The sequence below is a fragment of the Saccopteryx bilineata genome, chromosome 6, assembly GCF_036850765.1.
Source record: "Saccopteryx bilineata isolate mSacBil1 chromosome 6, mSacBil1_pri_phased_curated, whole genome shotgun sequence".
In the NCBI taxonomy this organism is placed as follows: domain Eukaryota; kingdom Metazoa; phylum Chordata; class Mammalia; order Chiroptera; family Emballonuridae; genus Saccopteryx; species Saccopteryx bilineata.
This window is the reverse complement of record NC_089495.1, coordinates 157,103,162-157,123,203: the sequence shown is the minus strand read 5'-3', so window position 1 is coordinate 157,123,203 and position 20,042 is coordinate 157,103,162. Positions and strand designations below refer to the sequence as shown.

Here is a 20,042-nt window from a genome sequence, read left to right as displayed (position 1 = left end):
GTAGGCATGTTCAATGGGCCAATTCGTATTTATGTGGTTAAAATACACAAAACAAAAACTTCTCTGTTTAGCCATTTTCTTTCTTTCTGCAGATTCTTTGGCGTTCTAATGGAGGATCAAGTGCAGAGGCCTTTCTGACAATCCTAATTGTAAGAACACACTCTTTTAAAATTTTATCATGTGCTCTACCAGTCCAAACCATTGTAATTTCTGTACACATGTGAAACTTTTTATTAAGGTCAATATACAGGATCTGTAGCCTATAGAGATAAAATATTTGTATAAATGGAAAAACATTTTTTATAAAGATCAGCTAACCAAATAATATACTAATATGCTTTTCAATTTTTAAAAACTATTAGAGGAAATGACTTAAGGTAATGGTACAACATAATTATATTTTTTCCCATGCTTATGTAAATAAAATGGAAAGTGAACTTGATAGTGTAACAATTTGACAAATTGATTATGAAAACTGGTAATGATTTGACCAGACATATCTTTGTAAAAGTCCAATCATTTCTAATTCATTTGTGATGTGAAATAATTTTTTTGTTGTTTAGTGTTTCTAATTGTCCATCTCCCTCTTTATTTCTAGCCTTTCCTTCATGTTATCATCCTCCTTTTTATTCTTCGATGTCTGGAATGGAAATTTGAAAAGAAATCAAGGAGAAAGGATCCCTTATTTCGGTTGGGAGAAATTAAATTGAATTCTTTCAATTTAGTGATCGATATTATAACATATTTTTCAGTCACTAATTAATCCATTTACTAAGAAGTGCCAAGTGCTATAAAAGTCCATGGTAGCCCTGGCCAGTTGGCTCAGCGGTAGAGCGTCGGCCTGGCGTGCGGGGGACCTGGGTTCGATTCCTGGCCAGGGCACATAGGAGAAGCACCCATTTGCTTCTCCACCCCCCACCCCCTCCTTCCTCTCTGTCTCTCTCTTCCCCTCCCGCAGCCAAAGGCTCCATTGGAGCAAAAGATGGCCCGGGCGCTGGGGATGGCTCCTTGGCCTCTGCCCCAAGCGCTGGAGTGGCTCTGGTCTCGGCAGGGCGACGCCCCGGAGGGGCAGAGCATCGCCCCCTGGTGGGCAGAGCGCCGCCCCTGGTGGGTGTGCCGGGTGGATCCCGGTCGGGCGCATGCGGGAGTCTGTCTGACTGTCTCTCCCCGTTTCCAGCTTCAGAAAAAATAATAATAATAAATAAATAAATAAAATAAAAAGCCCATGGTAGTAACCAAGTGTCTACACAAATAGTAGAGCTCTACATACCTAAATCCAAGATTATAAGTGGTGCAGCAAACAGACCTGTAACATTAAATATTAAAAACTCTAACTCTGTGTGCAGTGGAACAATGGGGAAAGTTACATGCAGCTAGTTCACTTTAAGTAGCAGTTCATTTGAATACATTTACAGTTGAAGGAACTCTGTCAGTCTAGAAAGAAAGAATACAAAATCAATAGGTCAAAGACAGCAATAACTGCTCCTTTCCTGTGGTTGTGAGAAGTCCAACTGCTGGACCATAGACTGGTTCAATTATTAATGGAACTTAAAAGCTGAGAGTTTTTATACATAATTCAAGGATGCAACCATAAGCACCTAATTCCCTCTGTGTCTTCCACACCATATCATTTCATCGTTAATTATTACATATTATTGTGTAGAAAACTTCCAAGAGAAAAGAAGACTTTTAATAACACTTCTAAAATCACAATGGGGGATTAGGCAAGAATAGAATGAGATTATATTCTGAATAAAAGGAACAGAGTTAGAATGGAGAAGAATATCTGACATATTCCAAAGGAATGTCCATGCTTAATAGGAGATTAAGAATCTTGCTTGTATTTTGGGTGGAGGCCATCTTGATTTCAAATATTCTGACCTAGTTTCCCTATGAAAATATTATAATGCCAGATTATTGATGTCAAAGCTAGGATGCCCAGAAAAATTATTTCAGTAACCTGGTATTTAGATTTTTACTCTACTAATAGGTGCTATGTTACCTATTGATATATTTATAAAATAATGTTTTATAGAAGAGATGAATGAAAGATGTAATAGAAGCACTGGTCATTAAATATAGTATTACCATAGACAGAACAAGGGTGTTGTATAGCAGGGAGGGCTCACTATATTGAAGTTAGATTATGATGATTTAATTACTCAATATACTCAAGTACAAGATTTAGGGAAAACACTGTTTTTGATACAAGAATGAAAACCCCAAATCAATTATTAATGGATGGTTTTGTCTCCAGAATTTCTCCAAGAAGCAGCAAAGTGTGCCAAAATCCTGAAGAGCCAGAAGGGGAGGATGAAGATGTTCAGATGGAATGGGGAAGAATGGCAAATGCCTTTTCCACAACCTTTGATGAGGTAAAAACACAAAGTATTTAATAGTTTATTTCAGCAAGTAACACAGACGTTGGCCAGTTACAGTGACTGCCTATAGTGCAATCCTCAAATGATTCTGAGTGTCTCTAATTTATACATATAAGGATCATAACTTCATTTCAGTGGGTAGTCATCATGTTGACATCTAACTGAGCAGATCAAGGCCATGTTAACTTGCTTTGTTTTTCTTAGAACAAAAAACAAAAACCAAAATGAAATCGAAATTACAAAAGCCAAGAATGAATTTCTGAATTTTAGAAACAGCAATGGTGACGTTGATTACTGCTCCTTGAAGAAAGTTCACTCTACAAAATACAGGGCAGAGTCCAGGCCACACCATCTATATTTCCCTTTTGAGGGTGATCTGGTGCTTCTCCAAGTCTCTTTGCTTCTGTTCTGATAGATAGACTGTGTGCATAAAATAATGTATTTCTAAGTAACTGACTTCATAGGAAAAAAAAATGACAGTCTCTTCTCTCCTAAAAACAGTGCTAAGATGTGAGAATGGCCAATAAACATGTCACCTAGTAGAAATTCTTCTTTGATGCATGGCTTGTGCAGTGAGGGGCCAGCACAGCAGGAGAATAGGACTTTCTCAAGGTCAATGGAGGGTATTAAGGTCTGATGTAATTTACTTCTCACTTACAGAGACCGGTTGTCATTGCCAGCTGTCTACGCAAGGAGTACAAAGGGAAGAGGAAACACTGCTTCTCTAAGACAAAGAAGAAAATTGCCACCAGAAATGTTTCTTTCTGTGTTAGAAAAGGTTGGACACGGGGGCTCTTCTCCTGATGGCTCAGGAACCTTCTTAGAGCTTTATGGTTCTTGATGATGATCATTCTGTTTATTAACTCTAGGTTCACACACAGACCCATCAACGGGGTGACCTTGACAGTTTCTTTTACATGGTCCATTTCTAAAGAAATTAATTAACTCATATCTGTGGATACGGGCTTAGTTACATATACATGGAAACCCTAAGTGCTCTTTGAAATGAACCACTGACACCATGACATTTCTATCTAATGAACATAATTGATTTCCTAATGTTCATTATTCTTCTCAAAAAACTAATGTGATGTTCCAGCACATTCTGAAGGCAAGAACAGCAGATGTTAGATGACTTCATTTTGTGACATTATTTCATAGTTCTTAGAATCACAGGAGAAGGAGTTTGACACACCTAGTTTCCAAGAATGGCCTTGTTACTTCCCCTTCAGTATGACTCTGGGCAACTAACCTCATTGCTTACACCTATTGTCCACAAATATGTAAGCAAAGATTATGATAACAACTTCTCAGGGGACTGTGGCAATGAAATGAAATACTACATACAAAGCACATAGAATACTTGACACGCAGTAAAACTTCAGACTACGTTTTATTCTTAATTTTACTATTGAAGTCAATTTGTATTATGTATAACCTTTTTTTTCAGGTGAGGTTTTAGGATTACTAGGACACAATGGAGCTGGTAAAAGTACATCCATTAAGATGATAACTGGAGACACAGAACCAACTGCTGGACAGGTAGGTGAATTATGTGGAAAATGTGTTATCTAGTGGTGCTCAAATAAATTTTATAAGATGCTAAAATATACAAAGAAATGTCTCATTTCTTGATTAGATGAAGTAAGTGATTAATGTGGCAGAATAATCCATCATAAATTATCACAACAAAAGACACCAAAATTAATCCTTAAGGGGATAATTACTCATGACTTTAAAGGCATTTAGTAGAATGTCCTCTCTCAGATCAGCAATCAATATCAGATCAGAATTCAAACAAATCCTATTTATAGTACCATAAAACATACAGATTTTCACTATTAATGAGCATTGTCCTCCCAATATTAATAAATTTTTCTTTTAAAAAGCACTTAATCATCCTGGTCTGTTGGCTCAGCGGTAGAATGTTAACCTGACATTTGAAAATCCTGGGTTCAGTTCCTGGCCAGGGCACACAGGAGAAGCATACATCTGTTTCTCCACCCTTCCACCTCTTGTTCCTCTCTATTTCTCTCCTCCTCTCTGGCAGCCAAGGATTATTTGAGCAAAGTTGGCCTGGGCGCCAAAAATGGCTCCCTATCCTCTGCTTCAGGCTCTAGAATGGCTCAAATTGCAGTGAAGCAACGCCCCAGATGGGTAGAGCATTGCCCTCTGGTGGGCATGCCATGTGGATCCCATCAGGCACATGCAGGAGTCTGTCTCTCAGTCTCCATGTTTCTCACTTTGGGGAAAAAATATATATATAAAAAGCACTTAATTAACTAATCATATCCTTCAAAAAGCACTTAGCAACTGGAACACATTCTCATACTAACAGACTATTTTGGGGGAGTGGTTTAAAGACATGCCTTGAAGTTGAGCAACAGGGATATGAAGTCAACAGAATTATACATACAATTCAACTGCATATGGAGGCCTAGCAAACAGAAAATGAGCCCAATTTATCAGATTCAACATGAGAAAACTTTTCCCCCAAAGTCTATGGCAGAAGATATATAACCTTAAGAACTTCTTTGGAAAGTATGCCCAGGGGAGTGGAGAATGAAATGTAAGGCGGAGGTCTGTGGAACTGCACCATGGGAAAGGGGTTGGTGGTCAAACCCTCAAAAACACCACCAGGCATGTGACTGACAGAATTCTCACTAAAGAGGAAGGAGAAAATGTATTCACAGTCATCTGAAGCCGAGGTGAGTGCAGGTGTTCATGAAGGGATTCTCTCGGTGACGGTGGTGGCTCTGCCGACCCTACCTAGACTCCTTAATTCAGTTGATACCACATTCCATTCAATCACCACCTGGACCCTAATTCAATATTTTATTTGTCCTAAAGCATGATTAAAGAAGTTTGTTGCTATATTAAAATGAAATATTTTAAAGTTTTTCTGAGATTATATTTATGAAGCCAACAACTTTTTGCATTTGATGAAATCAGCTTTAATCAGATTAGCTAGTTTATAAGCAATGTCATTGTCTTGCTAAAATATTTCCAAGACTTCTCACTGCACTCTGGGAGGAAGGGAACCTCCCTTTGCAGGTCAGGAGCTGGTTTCCATGTCCCTGATGTCACAGCTCTCTCTGCTTTCCTGGGCCTCTGTGCTCCGGGGCCCCTACCTTTGTCTGGAGTCCAAGAACACATTGAGCATCATCCCTCCACAGGCTTTGCTGTGACCTAAAGTTAACCTTTCCCACAGCAGGCGCCCACTCATCCTTCTGCTGAAAAGGTCCCTCGGAAGACAAGCTTTCTTCAATCACCCCACCTCAGGTCACTAACCTTGAATATTTGTTTGTTTTCACACATTGACACTCGACAACCTTCCTCCAATGCCCAATGGTTGCAGATGATAAAATTCAAGGAAGCCTGAGAATTTCTCTAGTTTTTCGGGGTTTCTAAGGACAAAGACGTCATGGAAACAGAGGAACAATGCATGTCCTAGGGCCTGAGAGTAAACTTTTCTCTGCAGGTGCTACTAAAAGGCAGAAGCGACATGGCTCCCCCAGAGTTCCTGGGTTACTGCCCTCAGGATAACGTGCTGTGGCCCAGCCTGACGGTGAGGGAGCACCTGGAGGTGTTTGCTGCAGTAAAAGGGCTGAGGAAAGCGGACGCCACTGTCGCCATCTCACGGTACATGTGGGACTCATCTGCTCTCTACCCACGTAGTCCAGGGACACAGTTAGGAGTAACAAGCTTCACGGAAAACTCCGGAATTCACAGGAGAATGTCAGCACTGACCCAGACCACATTGGGTAGATATGCAATAAGGAGCTGGTTTCCCTGATTTCAAGGTGTTATTTTCTCGTATCGAGTATCGAGAGAAAAAGTGCTCATTGATAAATTTTCGAAAGTAGTCGAATTTAAGCATAAACTATCACAGAACAGCTATTTGGATGTCATGAAATACCCTTAAAATCTTTTAAAAGGAAAAACTGATTTTGGGTGATGGGAGAGAATCAAACCAGTCATTTTTAACATAGCCCTTCATCTATTATCAGAACCACATTTCTGAGCTCTGCTCTCCATCCTTGTCCTGCGTGGCCCCGTGCCCCATTCTGCCCCATTCTTCCTCCTTGGCAGAAGCCTGTAAGGTTCCTTTGTGTTTCCTTCAGGTTGGTGGATGTGCTCAAGCTGCAGGACCAGCAGAAGCGTCCTGTAAAGGCCTTATCCGAGGGAATAAAGAGAAAGGTAGGGGAGGGGCTCATTGTTACTCTGCACAGACCACAGGCTGTGCCAGACGCACTGTTCCTCTTGTTCCAGCTGTGCTTTGCTCTGAGCATCCTGGGAAACCCATCGGTGGTGCTGCTGGACGAGCCGTCCACGGGCATGGACCCCGAAGGGCAGCAGCAGATGTGGTGAGGAGATGTCATTAGTAACCCAAAGTGAAACTGTTTTATTTATGGAATGAAAGACATCGACATTAATCAGGGAATGCAATGTTACAGAAAAAACTGATAGCACACCACAAACAAGTTTATGGAGGAGAAAAAGATATTCTAACAAACAAATACTCTAAGAATGTCATTCTCATCATAGATTGTCCTGCTATGCATGGCCCATTTTTACCGTCCATCAGATCAAGCTATATTAAGTTCTAACTCTTTCTGCAACATCACCTGATGCATAATTCTTTTGAAAGAAAAAGAAATCCATCTCCAGAATATATTCTTTAATTATTTTAGAAATATTCTAAAAGTTGTCATTGTGTACTTTAGGGTATATGTCATTATTATCATGCTTTTAAACAAGTTCTTATTTTCTATCTTTTTCCTACTGCCTTCTCATAAATATTCTTGAAATTTCACATTTTTAAAATTTTTATTTAGATAATTAAATTTAACAGAGTGACATTGATTATGTTGTATAACCATATAACTATCACCCAAAGTCAAATCATTTTGTCACCATATATTTGTCCCTCATTTTTCCCTTCCCCCCATATCCTCCCCCACATTTCTCTTCCCTGGTAACCACTTGACTTTTATCTATGTCCATGAGTCTCAGTTTTATATCTCACCTATGTATGAAATCATAGAGTTCTAAGCTCATTCTATTTCAATCTGTATAATGTTCTTAAGGGCAATACATGTTGTTGTAAATGGCAATATATCATCATTTCTTATGGCTGAGTAGTATTCCATAGTATATATGTATCACATCTTCTTTATCTAGTCTTCTATTGAAGGGCTTTTTTGTTGTTTCCACTTCTTGGTCACCATGAACAATGCTGCGATGAACATGGGGCTGCATGTGGCTTTACGTACCAGTGTGTTTGAGTTTTGGGGGTATATATCCAGTAGAGGAATTGCTGGGTCATATGGTAATTCTATTTTTAATTTTTTGAGGAACCACAATATTTTCTTCCATAATGGTTATACTACTTTACATTCCCACCAACAGTGAATGAGGGTTCCTTTTTCCCCACAGCCTCTTCAACACTTATTATTACCTGTCTTGTTGATAATAGCTAATCTAACAGGTGTGTGGTAGTATCTTATTGTAATTTTGATTTGAATTTCTCTAATAACTAATGAAGATGAGTATCTTTTCGTATATCTGTTGGACATCTGTATTTCTTCCTGGGAGAAGTGTCTGTTCATGTCCTCTTCTCATTTTTTTATTGGATTGTTTGCTTGTTTGTTGTTGAGTTTTGTATATTTGGGATATTAGGCCCTTATCAGTGCTGTTTGAAAATATCAAATCACATTTAGTTGGCTGTCTGTTTATCTTGTTGTCACTTTCTCTTGCTGTGCAAAAACTTCTTAGTCTGATGTGGTCCCATTCATTTATCTTTGCCTTCACTTCCGTTGCCTTTGGAATCAAGTTCATAAAATGCTCTTTATAACCAAGGTCCATGAGTTTAGTACCTTTGTTTTCTTCTATGTAACTTATTGTTTCAGGTCTTATTTTTAGGTCTTTGATCCATTTTGAATTAATTTTAGTACAAGAGGACAAACTGTAGTTGAGTTTCATTCTTTTGCATGTGGTTTTCCAGTTTTCCCAGCACCATTTGTTGAAGAGGCTTTCTTTTCTCCATTGTGTGTTGTTGGCCCCTTTATCAAAAATTATTTGACCATATACATGTGGTTTTATTTCTGGGCTTTCTATTCTGTTCCATTAGTCTAAGTGTCTATTTTTCTGCCAATACCATGCTGTTTTGAATATGGTGGCTCTATAATATAATTGGAAGTCGGGTATTGTAATGCTCCCAGCTTCATTCTTTTTCCTTAGGATTGCTTTGGCTATTCAGGATTTTTTATACTTCCATATAAATCTGATGACCTTTTGTTCTATTTCTTTAAAAATGACATTGGAATTTTGGTGACAATTGCATTAAATTTGTATATTGCTCTGGGTAATATAATCACTTTGACTATATTTATTCTTCCTATCCAAGAACAAGGAATATTTTTCCATTTCATTATATCTTTTTTGATTTCCCTTAACAATGCTTTGTAGTTTTCATTATATAGGTCCTTTACATTCTTTGTTATGTTTATTCCTAGGTATTTTTTTTTTCTTGCAACCATGAAGGGTATTATTTTTTGAGCTTGTTTTCTGATGTTTCATTGTTGGCATATAGGAAGGCAATGGACTTTTGCTTATTACTTTTGTATCCTGCTACCTTACTGTATTGGTTTCTTTTTCTAGTAGTCCTTTCGTGGAGTCTTTGGGGTTTTCGATGTATAGGATCCTATCATCTGCAAAAAGTGAAACCTTTATTTCTTCTTTCCCTATATAAATGCCTTTTATTTCTTTCTCTTGTCTGATTGCTCTGGCTAGAACTTCCAGCACTACATTGAATAAGAGTGGAGAGAGTTGACAACCTTGTCTTCTAATTTTAGGGGGAAAGTCCTCAGTTTTATGCCATTTAATATGATATTAGCTTATAGTTTATCATAAATGGCCTTTATTATGTTGATGTATTTTCCTTCTATACCCATTTTGTTGAGTGTTTTAAACATAAAATGATGTATTTTATTGAATGCCTTTTCTGTATCTATTGATAAGATCATATGGTTTTTGTTCCTTGTTTTGTTGATATGGTGTATTACGTTAACTGTTTTATGTATGTTGAACCATCCTTGTGATTCTGGGGTGAATCCTACTTGATCACAATGAATTAGTTTTTAATGTGTTGTTGTGTTTGATTTGCTAGTATTTTGTTTAGTATTTTAGCATCTGTATTCATTAGAGATATAGGTCTGTAGTTTTATTTTTCTGTGTTGTCCTTGCCAGGTTTTGGTGTGAGGGTAATGTTAGTCTCATAAAATGTGTTTGACAGTATTGCTTCTTTTTCAATGTTTTGGAAGACTGAGTAGAATAGGAACCAAGTCTTCTTTGAATGTTTGAAAAAATTCACTAGTATAGCTAGCTGTCTGGCTTCTGGACTTTTATTTTTGGGGAGGTTTTCTATAGTTGTTTCTATTTCCTCCCTGCTTATGGGTCTGTTTAGGCTTTCTGCTTCTTCATGACTCAGTCTAAGAAGATTTTATTGTTCTAGAAATTTATCCATTTCTTTTAAATTGTTAAATTTGGTGGCATATAGTTTCTCATAGTATTCTACAATAATTCTTTGTATATCTATGATATCTTGGTGATTTCTCTCTTTCATTTTGTATGTTGTTTATATGATCCCTTGCTCTTTTTTTCCTTAGTTAGTCTTACCAAGGGTTTGTCAATTTTATTGATCTTTTCAAAAACTACCTCCTTGTTTTATTTATTTTTTCCTATACTTTTTCTGTTCTCTATTTTGTTTATTTCTGCTCTGATTTTTATTATTTCCTTTCTCCTGCTGGTTTTGGGTTGTCTTTTTTCTTCTTTTTCTAGTTCCTTAAGATGTGAAGTTAAGTGGTTTACTTGGGCTCTCTCATGTTTGTTCATATAGGCCTGTGGTGATATGAACTTCACTCTTACAACTGCTTTCACTGCAAATCATAGATTCTGATATGTTGTATTGTTATTTTCGTTTACCTGTATGTATCTTTTGATCTCTGCGCTAATTTCTTTTTTGACTTACTCATTTTTTAGAAGTATGTTGTTTAGTTTCCACATTTTTGTGGGTTTGTTTACCTCTTTATTGCAGTTGAATTCTAGTTTCAAGGCTTTATGATCAGAAAATATGCTTGGTATAATTTCAATCTTTCTGAATTTGTTGATGTTATTTTTGTGGCCCAACATATGGTCGATTCTTTAGAATGTTTCATGTACACTAGAGAAAAATGTATACTCTATCACTTTGGGATGAAATGTCCTGTAAATGTCTATCATATCCAATTGTTCTAGTGTTTCATTTGAGACCAATATTTCTTATTGATTTTCTTTTTGGATAAATGATCTAGAGCCATCAGCAGTGTATTTAGGTCTCCAAGTATGACTGTATTTTTGTCAGTTTTTATTTTTAGGTCAGTCAGTAGCAGTCTTGTATACTTGGTGCTCCTTGTTTTGATGCATATATATTAAGAAGTGTTATGTCTTCTTGATTCAATTTCCCCTTTATCATTATGAAATGACCTTTCTTTCTCTGATTACCTTTGTTGTCTTGTAGTCAGCATTGTTAGATATGAATATTGCTACATTTGCTTTTTTCAGATGTTATTTGCTTGGAGTATTGTTTTCCAACTTTTCACTTTGAATTTGGTTTTATCCTTGTAGCTTAGATATGTTTCTTGTAGGTAGAATACAGCTAGATTTTCTTTTTTAATCCATTCTGCTATTCTGCACCTTTTTATTGGTGTGTTCAATTCATTTACATTTAGTGTAATGATTGACACTTGAGGTTTCCTATTGCCATTTTATATATATTGCTTTGTGATCATTTTGTATCTTTTTTGGGTCTTTTCTTTTGTTTTTTCTATCATTTGTTTTTGTTTGGTTGTAATCCATACTTCTTTCTTCTGTTACTTCTTTTTTCAAGCCATGTGCTTCTGTGTTGGTTTCTTCAGAGGTGGTTAACATAAAATAATGGAAAGGATACATATCATATTCAATGTAGTACATTATCTCATCAGTGCTTCTTCACTCCATTCTCTTTTGCTACTGTTAATCTCTGTCCTCTCTCCTTTTTTGTGTTTGTTGTCCCAGATTAATCTTGTTTTTATTCCAATCTTGATGGAGCTTTACTTGTAGTTTTGTTTTGTTTTGTTCTTTGTATCTGGTTGGAAAACGTCCTTTAGTGTTTTCTGAAGTGCGGGTCTTCTGGTGATAAATTGCCTCATCTTTTCTGTATCTGTGAATGTTTTTATTTCTTCTTTGTATTTGAAGGATAGCTTTGATGGGTGTAGTATTCTTGGCTGGAATTTCCACTCTTTCAGAACTTTTAATAGTGAGGTCCACTCTCTTCTATCTCGTAGTGTTTCTGCTGAGAAATCTGATCATAATCTAATGGGCCTTCCTTTATATGTTGTATTTTTCTTTTCCCTGGTTGCCTTGAGAATATTTTCTTTGTCGCTGGTTTGTGCCAATTTTATTATGATGTGCTTTGGAGTAGGTTTTTTAGGGTTAAGATAACTTGGTGTTCTATTTGCTTCTTAAATTCGAGGCTTTAGTTTTTTTCCACAGGCTTCGAATGTTCTTGTCTATAATTTGTTTGAATATATTCTCTATTCCATTTTCTTTCTCTTCTCCTTCTGATATACCCATTATTCTTATGTTGATTTTTCTGATGGAATCAGATGATTCCTGTAAGGGTTTCTCTCTTTTTTTTAAATTTGTAAGTCTCTCTCCTCTTCTCTCTGTAGTGCCTCTAGTTGCCTGTCTTCTATGCCACTAATTCTCTCCTCTATCTGGCCTATTCTACTAGCTAAGCTTGTTACCTTGTTTTTTAATTCATGTATTGAGTTTTTCATCTGTGTTTGATTCTTTTTCATAATTTCAATTTCCTTGGTGATGTATTCTTTCTATTCATTGAATTGTTTTTTGAGCTCCCTAAGTTGCCTTTTTGTGCTTTCTTGTATATCCTTGAGTATTTTTAGGACTTCAATTTTAAATTCTCTGTCATTTGACTCCAAGGTTTCCAAGCTATTGAAACTTTTTTTCTGTAGATTTTTCCTCATCTATCTGAGTTACATCTCTGTCTTTTGTATCTATGATATTCTATTTCTTTTTCCTTAGTGGCATTTGAAAGTGGTATTGTTAAAAACACTAATAAGAGTTGATTAAAAAAAAGGAAAATAATTTAGGAAAAATGCAGTGAAAAATTGAAAATTCTATTGTGCTAAGTGGAACAAAAATACATAAAATGGAGGGCCTAAGTTGGGGGAAATTGACAAAGAGGCAAGCAACGAGGCAAGAACCCATAAAATGCTACAAGTAAGAAATTTGGATCAAGAATAAAATAAAATTTGTTTGTAAATAATGGTTGAATGAGAGAAATAGTGTAAGAGAAGAGAAGAAAAAGAGAAAAAGAGAAAAATGAAAAAAATACAGTAAATAATGAAAATTCTATTTTATTAAGTGGAACAAAAACTACATAAAATGGAGAGCCAGAGTTGAGGGAAATGCTAAAGATATAAAAAGTGAAGTAAAAAGCACACAAAATGCCTCAGATAAAAAATTTGAATTCAGAATAAAATAATTTGGTTGTGGGTGAGATTTCAATGAGAGAAAAAGTGAAAGAGAAAAAGAAAACAAAAAGAAAGAGAGAGCAAGAAATCATTAAGTTTTTTGGATTGTAACACTCATAGAAAAAAAAAAGAAAAATGTAACACCTATGGGTAATAAAATTCAAAATGAAAAGAAAAGAATATCACGAAAAGAGGGTAAAATGACCAAGGTGGAAGACAAAAAAAGATAAAAATACAAGAAAAAATTGGAAAAAGTTATAAAGACTGTAGATTTTTTCTGGTTTTAAGAGATTATCTTCTTTCTCTTTCTTTCTTCTCTCTCTTTTTGGTCAGTGGCGCTGTACCCCAGTTTCTACTCCTGTGGCACTCTTAGGCAGAGATTTGCAGTTTATGTGTCGCTTATGGTGATGACATAAATTAGGCTACAGTCTCGTTGGTAGGCGGAGCTTGTCAGCGTTTGCAGGCTCTGACAATGGGAGAGTCTGTTTTCCCTGAGCCTCTTCCTAAATCTCTCCCAGAAAGCAACCTGGGGATCCAGCTGTGAAGTCACCCAGCCACTGCCTGGAGAACAAGAGGCTCTAAGAGCTGCCAAATCCCCCCTCTATCCCTGCTCAAAGCAAGGTTTTGGGTAAGGCTTTGTCAGCTAGAGCCTCCAGCATAATCAGGTAGGGCTGGAAGCCAATTGATTTTCAGGTGTCTTTCTATGAGCCTCCAGGCATGTCTCATATGCCTCATAGCTCCTTGGGTCTACTCTCCCCAGCCTTTTTGCACTTTTTAACCTGTATTGACTGGCTGGAAGATGCCCCAGTCACTGCCTGTAGAGCAAGAGGTCCTAAAACCTGCCAAGTCCCTCCTCCAGGTTTGTTTAAAGCACAGCTCTGTGTATGAAAGCTTTGTCAACCAGAGCCACCATCTCAAGCAGGAAGGGAAGTGAGCTGGTTTATGGTTCTAGTTAAATTTACCTCAGTGCTCCCAGGTCGGCTCTCCAAAGGCTTCTCCCTTGTTGGGAAGCCTACATCCCAACTCACCCAACTTCTGCAGTGTTCTCTGAGTTCTGTTCTGTGAGACTGTACTTTTTAATCTGTATTGGCTGGCTGGAAGTTGCCCCAGCCACTGCCTGCAGAGCAAGAGGCCCTAAGAAAAATCAAGTCCCTCCTCCAGGTCTGCTTAAGTCACAGGCCTGGGAAAGAAGGCTTTGTCAGCCAGAGCCATCAGCATAAACCCACTGGGCAATAAGCAGACTGTGTATTAGGCTCCCTTCAGCACTTCGTGGGTCTGCTCTCCAGAGGTTATCTGCATGCCCTTCCCCCCATCACTTTCACAGTTCTCTTTCCCAGGAATGTGCTTTGTTCACCTGTATGGCTGGTGGAGGTGCCACGCCCATAGGGAAACTGGCCTCTGCACAATTTCTGCATATTGCTATTCCAGGCACCAGGATTATACAGAGACTCTGGTCACAGCCCAGGCAGAGGGCCACTGCTGACAGTCTTCAACCCAGCCCCTCTGTCCGGGAACGTGGACGCCCATGCCCAAAGCACCAGGCAGATCCATTCACACACTGCCCGCACTTGACAACTCGGAGACTGGAAGTCAACAAGGCAACTGCTTGCCCACCTCTGCCAGGGTCTGCCACTGGCATTAGCTCCGCTTGGGCTGAGCCGCGGGCACACTCTCTCCTTGGCTTGAAGATCTTTGCTTTATCCCAGCTTTTTCCATGCTGCCAGCCCTCCCTTTCTCTCAGTTCCAAGTGAAAGCAGCCCTTGCTCATGTCACTGAGAAAAGCAAAATACTTTGTTCTCTGTCTTATTTCCTTCAGAGTGGATTATATATTCAGCCACCTTTTCACCCAATCATACCTTTGTTTGATGTATGTGTATTTCAGATGCTCATGTCATTGTTATTTTGTCTCTAGTTGCTGAATTTGTTGAAATTTCAGGGAGAGGTCTTGGGAGCAATCCTCAGGCACCATTTCTCTGACATCATTCCAAATTTTTTTAATATATATTTTTCTCTATTTCATTTAGTTCTGTTCTAATTTTTACTATTTTCTTTCTTCTGCTGACTTTGGGTTACCTTTGTTCTTTTTTTCCTAGTTCTTTCAGATGGGATGATGTTAGGTTATTTACTTGTGATCTCTCATGATTTTTGAGAGAGGCCTGTGGTAATGTAAACTTCCCTCATTACTGCTTTTACTGCTTCCCAGAGTTTTAATATGTTGTGCTTTCACTTTAGCTTGTATCATACATAACTTTTAAAATAATTTTTATTAATTTTAATTTATTGTGTTTACATTGGTTCAAGTGTCCCACTGAAAATAACTCCCTCAACCCCCACCCCTGTATCTCTTTTTATACCACTTTTGCCCCCCTCTCCCTAACACTCTCTATCCTTCCATCTGGGATTTGCTGTCCTATTATCTATATCTCTGTGTTACATATGTATCTAATCTCACTAATCCCTTTATCTTCTCTGATCCCATCACCTCATTCCTCTTCCCTCTGACTGCAGTCCCTCTGGTGTCTGTGACCCTGCCTCCACCTCCATTTTGTTCCTCAGTTCACTTTGTTCATTGGATTTCTCGAATGAGTGAAGTCATATGATATTTTTCTTTCTCTTCCTGGCTTATTTTACTTAACATAATAGTTTCCAGGTCCATCCATTTTGTGGCAAAAGGTAAGATTTCCTTCTTTTTCATGGCTGCATAGTATTCCATTATGTATATTTACCACTGCTTTTTAATCCACTTGCTCACTGACAGACACTTGGGCTGTTTCCAGATATTAGCTATTATAAAAAATGCTGCCAAAAACATGGGGGTGCATTTCTTGTTTTGAATCATTGATGTGGTGTTCCTGGGATATATTCCTAGAAGCAAGATGGCTAGGTCAAAAGGCAGTTCTATTTGTAATTTTTTGAGGAATCTTCCTACTGTTTTCCACAGTGGCTGCACCAGTCTGCATTCCCACCAGCAGTGCAGGAGGGCTTCCTTTTCTCCACAACCTCACCAGCACTTAAGTGTTGTTTTGTTAATGAGTGCCATTCTGACTGGTGTGAGGTAATATCCCATTGTGGTTTTAATTGGCATTGCTCTAATGATTAGTGATGTTGAACATTTTTTCATCTGCCTATTGGCCATCTGTATGTCCTCTCTGAAGAAGTGTCTATTCATTTCTTTTGCCCATTTTCCCACTTTGTGATTGGACTCTTTACCTTCCTTCTGTTGAGATTTAGAAGTTCTTTATACATTTTGTTTATTAACCCCATATCAGATGTGTTGGCGAACATGTTCTCACATTGTGTGGGTTGTCTATTTTCTTCGTGGTGTCTTTTGCTGTGTAAAAGCTTTTTAGTTTGATATAGTTTCATTTTTCATCCTGCCTTTTATTTCACTTGCCCATGGAGATAAGTCAGCAAAAATATTGATACGAGAGATATTGGAGAGTTAACTGCCTATCTTTTCTTCCATGATGTTTATGGTTTCACAACTTACATTTAACTCTTTTATCCATTTTGAGTTTATTTTTGTGAATGGTGTAAGTTGGTGGTCTAGTTTCATATTTTTGCATGCACCTATCCAATTTCCCAACACCATTGATTAAAGAGACTGTCTTTACTCCATGTATGCTCTTACATCCACTGTCAAATTGCCGTGGACCAGTGTAACTCCTAAGAACGGCACAGAGTTTAGGAAATAAACTTATTAAGAAAAAAGGATGGGACTGGAGGATCCTTCAAATGGTGATGGGAATATCCAAGTGCCCAATAGCCCCAGTTTTCTTTATTATATAGTCATATGCAAATCAAGGAATTCCTTGATACAAAGTTACACATCTGAGGCAAAAACAGGAACTCTCCCAAGGCATAAACAGGCATTTCCCTACCATGCATAAGTGAAATCAACCAACATCTGAACAAAGACTAAGAGGAAAGGCATGTAACTTGCTTCCAGCAACTTAAGCAAGCAAGTGAAGTGGGTGCAAATACTCAGCATAATAGCCAAATATAGAAATAGAAGGGGGAGAACTTAGCCTTTGCTAAGCCTCAAATCTACAAAGGCTTTTTGCCATTTATGGTCCACAACGTCAAATATCAACTGGACATAAAGGCATAGGTTTATTTCTAGGTTCTGTGTTCTGTTCCATTGATCTTTATGACTGTTCTTAAGCAAGTACCAAGCTGTTTTGAGTACAATGGCCTTGTAGAATAACTTGATATCAGGAAGTGTGATACCTTCCACTTTATTCTTCACTTTCAAAATTGCTGAGGCTATTCATGTTCTTTTTTGGTTTCATATACATTTTTAGAATATTTGTTCTGTATCTCTGAAGTATGCCATTGATATTTTAATAGGAATTAAATTTATGGATTGCTTTGGATAATATAGACATTTTAATAATGTTTATTGTTTCTATCCATGAACACAGTATATGCTTCCACTTATTTGTACCTTTCTTGATTTCTTTTATCAATGTTTTATGATTTTCCGAGTACAAGTCTTTTACCTCCTTGGTTTTTTTAGACTCTATGTCATTAATTTTCACTCGATCTTTAGCCTCTATGTCATTAATTTTCACTTTATTCTTTCCTTCCTTCTACTTCTTCTGGGCTTTATTTATTCTTCTTTTTCTAGTTCTTTTAGATGCAGGGTTAGGTTGTTTATTTGAGCTCTTTCTTTTTTTGCTTTTATGGTATGCCTGTAATGCTATGAATTTGCCTCTTATTACTGCTTTTGCTGTGTCCTATAAATTTTGCGTTCTTTTATTTTTATTTTCATTTGTTTTAAGGAAATATTTTATTTTTTCCTTGATCTCATTGTTATTTAATAACATGCTATTTAGCCCCCAAGTGATTGAATGTTTTCCAGTTTTTCTATTGTAATTGATTTCTAGTTTCATGCCACTGTGACCAGAGAAGATGCTTGACATGATTTCAATCTTCTAAAATTTATTGAGAATCATTTTGTGTCCTCACATGTGGTCGATCCCAGAGAATGTACCATTAGCAATGGAAAAGAATGTGTATTCTACTGCTTTGTGCTGAAAGGTTCTGAAGAATTCTCTTAAATCCAGTTAATCTAGTGTGTCATTTAAGGCCCTGTTTCTTTGTTAACTTTCTATCTGGAGGATCTATCTATCGATGTTAGTGGGGTATTGAAATCCCCTACTATTATAGTACTGCTGTTGCTCTCACTAATTATTCATCAAAATCTGCTTTATATATTTAGGTGCTCCTTTATTAGGCACATAGATATTTAAAATGGTTATATCCTCCTGTTGGATTGCTCCCTTTACTTTATGTAGTGACCTTCTTTATTTCTTAGTATGAGCTTTGTTTTAAAGTCTATTTTGTCAGATATAAGTATTGCTACCCCAGCTTTTCTTTCATTTCCATTAGTGTGAAATACTCTTTTTCATTTCTTCACTCTCAATCTTTGTGTACTTTTTTGTCTGATGTCCGTCACATGTAGACAGCATATGTACAGGTACTGTTTTCTTATTCACACAGCTATGCTATGTCTCTTGATTGGAGCATTTAAGCCATTTACATTTAAGGGTATTATTGATATGTAGTTTTTAATTGCCATTTTATTGTTTAAATCTACTCTCCTCTTTTTCTCGATTTTTTTTTCCTTTGCTCTTTTTACAGCAAGCCACTTAACATTTCTCACAGTACTGGTTTGCTTTTAATGAATTCCTTGAGGTGTTTTTTTTGTTTGTTTGTTTTTTGTCTAAGAAGCTTTTTATTTCTTTTTTAATTTTAAACAATACCCTTGCTGGAAAAAGATGTCTTGGTTGTAGGTTCTTGCTTTGCATCACATTGAATATGTATTGCCAATCCCTTCTGGCCTCAAGTGTTTTTGTTGAGAGGTTGGATTTCATCATTATGGGGGCTCCTTTGTAGATATTTAACTGCTTTTCTCTTGCAGCTTTTAAAATTCTCTTTTTTATCTCTTACCTTCGGCACTTTAATTATGATGTGTCTTGGTGTAGGCCTCCCTGGGTTACTCTTTAAAGGAACTCTCTGTGCTTCTTGAACTTCTGTGATGTTATTCTTCATCAATTTAGGGAAGTTTTCAGTTATGATTTTTTCAAATAGGTTCACTATCACTTGTTCATTCTCTTCTCCTTCAGGAACCCCCATGATGCAGGTGTTGTTTCTCTTCATGTTGTCACAGAGCTCTCTTAGAGTTTCCTGAGACTTTTTGATCCTGTTTTCTTTTTGATGCTCTGATTTCATGCTTTTGTTTATAATGTTCTCTAAATTGCTGATTCGATCATCTACTTCATTCAGCCTGCTGTTAATTCCTTCTAGTGCAGTCTTCATTTCTTATATTGTACTTGTCATTTCCATCCGGTTCTTTTTTATGATTTCAATGTCCTTCTTGATGCTTGCTGTCTTTATTTAGGAGCTCATTATGTCCATCCATTGTTGCTCTAAGATCCTTGAGCATCCTAAAAATCATTGCTTTAAACTCTGCATCTGGTAGTTTGGTTACTTCCATCTCAATCAGTTATTTTTCTTGGGATATCTCTTGTTGATTCATTTTCATCACATTTCTCTGTCTGCCCACTTTGTGTATTAGGTAGCGCTATCTGACTTTGAAATTTTTATAGGGTCTTTATGAAGAAGATGGACTCGGTGGTATTGTCCTCCAGGCCACTTGTTTTCCTTATTCTAGGAATGCTTCTTGCGGTACTACTTTCCCTCTTGTTGTATCTGAGTATTAGATGCACTTGGTGTTTTCAGGGGTATGGTTATCCCTTCAGGTTGGCTGACCCTAAGGGTCAACCTTTATCATGTGTATTACACACTGTGCAATGTCTGTCCTTTTGGGCATATATATTCTCCACAGTGTCTGATGCCTGCTAAACTCCACCTTTGGGTGTGCTGCTTGTATAGGTAGTTGAGTCTAAAGTTGGTGCTGTCTGCCAACCACTACCAGTAGTGTTGGCTCTAGTTCTCCTTGGGTTGGTGTTAGCTCTTGTTTGTAACCTGCTGTGGGCTAACATTCTGCAACTACTGCAATTATTGCTGTTTGTGTCTACTCTTTCTGTTCCAGAGAAGGACAGCCCTTTCCACGTCT

At 37.4% G+C, this 20,042-nt stretch overlaps 2 protein-coding genes across 2 annotated transcripts in view; both read left to right on the top strand.

Moving 5' to 3' along the window:
• The window catches only part of LOC136308349 (ABC-type organic anion transporter ABCA8-like), a 252,820-nt gene that overhangs the window by 102,811 nt on the left and 129,967 nt on the right, over window positions 1-20,042 (top strand). The gene's annotated exons all lie outside the window — the stretch shown is intronic.
• The window catches only part of LOC136308347 (ABC-type organic anion transporter ABCA8-like), a 132,607-nt gene that overhangs the window by 102,829 nt on the left and 9,736 nt on the right, over window positions 1-20,042 (top strand). The window contains exons 27-34 of the mRNA XM_066235684.1: window positions 93-149; window positions 599-690; window positions 2,258-2,375; window positions 3,042-3,159; window positions 3,832-3,923; window positions 5,863-6,023; window positions 6,506-6,581; window positions 6,654-6,748. Coding sequence (XP_066091781.1) covers window positions 93-149; window positions 599-690; window positions 2,258-2,375; window positions 3,042-3,159; window positions 3,832-3,923; window positions 5,863-6,023; window positions 6,506-6,581; window positions 6,654-6,748 — 809 coding nt within the window. The remainder of the gene's footprint in view (window positions 1-92; window positions 150-598; window positions 691-2,257; window positions 2,376-3,041; window positions 3,160-3,831; window positions 3,924-5,862; window positions 6,024-6,505; window positions 6,582-6,653; window positions 6,749-20,042) is intronic.